The sequence below is a fragment of the Prosopis cineraria genome, unplaced genomic scaffold (genome assembly GCF_029017545.1).
Source record: "Prosopis cineraria cultivar Desert tree isolate PC_DT_omini unplaced genomic scaffold, ASM2901754v1 PC10, whole genome shotgun sequence".
Classification (NCBI taxonomy): Eukaryota; Viridiplantae; Streptophyta; class Magnoliopsida; order Fabales; family Fabaceae; genus Prosopis; species Prosopis cineraria.
The window spans coordinates 13,112,918-13,117,743 of record NW_026555341.1 but is presented as its reverse complement, the minus strand read 5'-3'; the positions used below and the strand labels follow the sequence as shown (position 1 = coordinate 13,117,743).

General features: G+C 30.4%; 1 protein-coding gene across 1 annotated transcript; it reads left to right on the top strand.

Moving 5' to 3' along the window:
• Window positions 1–2,278: 2,278 nt before the first annotated feature.
• Window positions 2,279–2,933, top strand: LOC129322422 (metalloendoproteinase 5-MMP-like). The gene is made up of 2 exons (XM_054968750.1): window positions 2,279–2,324; window positions 2,542–2,933. Exons 1-2 carry the CDS (start codon window positions 2,279–2,281, stop codon window positions 2,931–2,933), a joined length of 438 nt encoding a protein of 145 aa, XP_054824725.1.
• The last annotated feature ends 1,893 nt before the right edge of the window (window positions 2,934–4,826 follow it).

The window sequence follows — 4,826 nt, the reverse complement described above, 5'->3', positions numbered from 1 at the left end:
CATGAAAAATAATTTTAAAACTCTATTCCTTATTTCAAAATTCAAAATTTAAAAAAATGATTGAAATTAAATCACTCTTTTATCGTGAGAGATTTTGAAATCTCCACAAATATTTAGAATAACGTATTATCGTAAGAACTAATAAGGCTCTATAGGTATAATAGTTAAATGTAAAAAAAAAAAATGAAAAATAATAATTTAAACCCTTTAACTTTTTTTATTCCAAAATTTAAAAAATTGATAAAATAATTGAAATTAAATCACGTTTTTGCAATTTAAAACACACATATCAAAATTTCAGAAAATTATTTTATTTACAAAATGGTGAATTATTTTTAATTAATTTCTCTTCAAAAAAAAATATTTTCACCAACAAACTTATAAGCCTGAATTACGTAGATTTTGATCCCCGTCATAGGGTACGTAAGCCTCAAAGTCGGATTCTGAATCAAGTCCTTCCTCGTGAATAAATAAATAAATATTTCTTACTTAATTCTTATCATTTTGTATCAAACACATGAATATAAAGGGATAATTAAAATAATTTTAAAACCATATTAATATAGCACAACAACTTCAGATAACCGTTCTCACAAACGGGTGTTGTGGGGTGGCTAATACCTTCCCACACTCAATCGACTCCCGAACCTATTTTCTATTTTCGCAAACCACTCTTATCTACCTTTAAATGGTTCCCGAGATTTTTCTCAAATTTTTGGTGGCGACTCTCATTTCTTCGATCTTCTTTTTGAAGACCAGAACCTTCACTCGTACGCCGTTCGCGTCGCATTTTTCGAGTGCAACAATGAATTCTATCATCCCAAGCATCCGCATCTATTTCTTTCTCTTGAGACATTGAACTCATTCCTTTAGTTTCACCATGACATATCCAGTTCCTATACTTCAAATTTATCCCATCACATAATAAATTTTCTCTTATTTCATTAATACCCAGTCGACTTTCATTTAGACATTTCACGCATGGACAAAAATATAGTTTATTTTTACTAGGAGCATTTCTTTTAGCAAATTTAAAAAAATATTTCACCCCATTATCAATTTCTTCACTCGTTTTTCTAGTATTCATCCAACTACAATTCATTATTTAACTACCTAATTAATTAACATAAAATTTGTCATATTTATAATTCAACAATTTTTAACAATAACGAATTTCAACTTATGGTTTAAGTATATTTTAAGTAATTCTAAGCAATTTATAAATCTTCAAAAGGAATAAAAATAAAAATAATCAAAATCTCATTCATTATCTTTATAAAAGTATATTAATCAAAATCCCAAAATTTCAACATCACAAAACAAATTCAATACTCAACAATTATCATATTTATATTTCTATTCATAAAATTTTAAAATTTTTTTGGCAAAGTCTTGCTTAAAATTATGACATTCCAAAATATCAACAACCATAAAAATTATCAAAATGAAAATTTAAGATAGCAAAAATCATAGCATTGGAGATGTAATGATTTTTCTACCCTGCTTAACCATTTACTTATGCAACAACAACAACAAAATTTCAGAAATAATGCAACAACAACTATAAAGAAACAAGTTATCCAACCACAAATTAAAGATAAAAAATTTAAATGTAAAACTACATTTATTTATTATAAATTTTAGAAATAAATGAAAAATTAAAAAAAATTATGAACTTACTTGGATCAAGAACCCCCAAACACACCAACAATGAAATAGGAAGAGCGAAAAAGAAATCTAAACCTGCATTGTTGCAAGGAAGAAGTGGTTACAAAAATACATCAAGAAAACATGAATGAGGAAGAGGAAAAAGAAAGAAGAAGAAAAAATGGAGAAGAGGAAATCTCAACTAGTATCCAAAGAAAATCATTGAAGAAGACTGTAGGGGGAGAAGAAAGTAGCGATGCTAATGAGAAGGACAGCAAATAGAGGATCGACGGGCAGACGATTGTGAAAAATGGTGGGATTGGAGCGTCCTTTGGTTCTAGAGCGCAACGTTTGAATTTTAGAGAGAAAAATGTTGAAACTAATGAGTACTAGAGGCATAAACGCAAAAAGGAAAGGCTAAAGGAAAAGCTGTCAGATAACAGCTTTGAATGAAGCTTTTAATGTCGGGTCTAATAAAAGCCGACGTTAAAAAACGTTAAAAACTTATTCACGTCGATTCTTTGTAGAACCGACGTGAAAAAGCATGGACAATTTTTTTATTTTAATTGTATTGTTTCACTTACCGACATGAAAAGTTTTTTAAAATTTTTTTTTTTTTATAAAACATACCATGTCGGTTATGGGACCAACTGATGTGGTAAGTGGTTTTCACATCGGTTAGTTACAAAACCAACGTGAATGTTTTCCTTTTATTTACTTCCTTGCCACCACCTTTTTTTATCATCGATTTTTTATATAACCGACGTTATTACCGTTGTTAATTCTATTTTTTGTAGTAGTGTTTCTTGTCCTCAAGGCTGCAATTGTGGCAGAGAATTTTTATTTGAACCCCATATACTACATGAGCAACACCCCTCCTTGGTTATAAAATAGGAGAAAATGTCCCTGGCTTATCCAATTATAAACTCTATCTTCATCATTACAATTACCATAATGGCTTTGATATCTCCAATCTCTACACGCAAGAGCTCCAATCAGCCTTAGAACTCTTTCAGACAACTTTCCATCTCTCTCCCATTGAGCAGCCTGACTATGAAACAAGTTTGCTGATCTTAGCATCGCGATGCAACCTTTGTGATATTATACTAGAGAATAGCAGAATGATGTTTGAAAAGTCATTGTTGCCAAAATGGAAGAAAGAGTTCACCTATGCTTTTTCACCTGAAAATGATACAAAGTTGTCAAGACTTGTGTTCTCATACGCCTTTGACCTGTGGTCCAGGATGATGGGATTGTCCTTTATTGAAGACGTCGTTGTGGAATGAATCTAACATTCAAATCGTGTTCTTGCCATTGTATGAGAAGAAAGGAGTGGTAGGTGGCACCTAGTTTGATAAGACCATGGGGAGCTTGGTTGTCTATTTGAACTCCAACGAGATCTGGGCGTTGCACATGGACATGAGGTCGACGGCGATGCACCAGATCAGACACGTGCTGGGATTTGGCCATACCAGGATACCCGAGGCAGTGATATACCCTTTCTTAAACCGAAAGGAAAGGAAGGTGGTTTTTCATGGAAGCTGAATTGGACAGCATTCACCTTCAGTCTGGCGGAGCAGTTGGCGGCGTGGAGCCGGGATGGAGATTGGTTTCAACTTTATGTTTGGCATTGCATCTACATGTCTTTTCTAGTTTTGACAACATAAAACAAAGAGAATTATACATGTTATAATTCTCTATATTAAATATTACCAGTCTATTAATAATTGAGTATATATAGTTGTTGTCACTTTATTAAACCTTCTACAATGGTGTTAATCGGCAAGAATAACCATAAAGTTTTTTATTTCCAAATGCACCTTATATCTTTAAATGAACAAGGAACAAGGATATAAAAATATCTATGAATTTGTTTTAACAAGTGTAATTTTTCCTGGATCATAAAAAATGGCAAATATCCACTAACTTTGTAGGTTTGGTCCTACAATCATGCAAGGGGTCAAAAACTAACAGGCATTTGCTATTTTTCATGGTCCAGGAAAATTTACATGCATTAAAACAAAATCATGAATATTTTTGCACCCTTGTTTGCTTAAAGAACTAGATGCTCTTGGAGAAAAAATTGATAAGTATTTTTGCCCTAAAACACTCTACTATACATAGTCAGTTAACATTGGATCCTTGGTATATATTTGATTATGTTGTGCAAAAAACTCTTATTCAGATGCGTTTTACTTTTAAATCTGTCAATAATAATATTATTGTCTCGTTTTCTTTTCTTTTGCTTTTTTCCCCCTTTCCCATAGTATATTGTGGGAGCCTCATGGGGTTGGAACCACTGTGCTTTCAGTTTGTGATAAGTTTTATGTTAGGGTTTATTCGTGTATTGCATCTTGTCATGTCCATAGTGGTTCAGTTATTATTTATTAATGGAAATGTCTTTTATGCTTTCTTTCCTAGTTATTTAAGGTAGTGAGCATTGATTTTTAAAAATTATTTGCAATATAAAGAAAATATGCAAGTGATAAATAGCAATTTTATATATTTTTCATCTTTTTAATTTAGACCTTTTAAATATTTATTTGAGGCTAATTGAGTTTAATTAGATATTATTTGACTTTATTAGGCAATATTCAGTTTTGGGATTTTAACTAACTAAAAATTAATTTTAAAATATAAATAATATATTTAATATTTTTGCACAAGTGCTATTTAATTTTATTTTATTTGTATAGATTTTTTCGATTATTAATAGAGAATACTTTAATAAGAAAAATATAAATATGTTTGAAGATCAAACCAAGAATTAAATCTTTAAAATTTTATTTAAATTTATTTTAAGTTATTTAGTGTAGTTTTTAATTAAAGTTATTTAGGATAATTTATTTTTTATTAAAATATTAGTTTTTATTTTATGACAAGACGACTTTGACGGCACGCACAAAATGATATAGAGTTGAATTGAAGAAGGGAGGCACGCGTCACCTTATATATATATATATAAAGGAGTGAATGACAGAGGCATGATGAAAAAAAGGGACTTTCTCTAGTAGCAACGATAGTAGTTCATCTTTTTTTCAATTCCTTTAGCGGTGGTTTGTCAATTTCTCATTTCATATTGTTTGACTTTTAGTTTTATGGATAGTTTTTTTTTTTAGTGTGATCAATCATAAACTATGATCCTAAATTTTAATTAGAGTCCTTGATGCTCAGGAAAG

Bases quoted from the DNA above. Each gene is read 5' to 3' on its own strand.
- LOC129322422 (XM_054968750.1), top strand. From the start codon at position 2,279: ATGTCGGTTATGGGACCAACTGATGTGGTAAGTGGTTTTCACATCG. The intron at 2,325-2,541 runs GTTAGTTACAAA...GTTATAAAATAG, and splicing joins GGTAAGTGGTTTTCACATCG to GAGAAAATGTCCCTGGCTTA.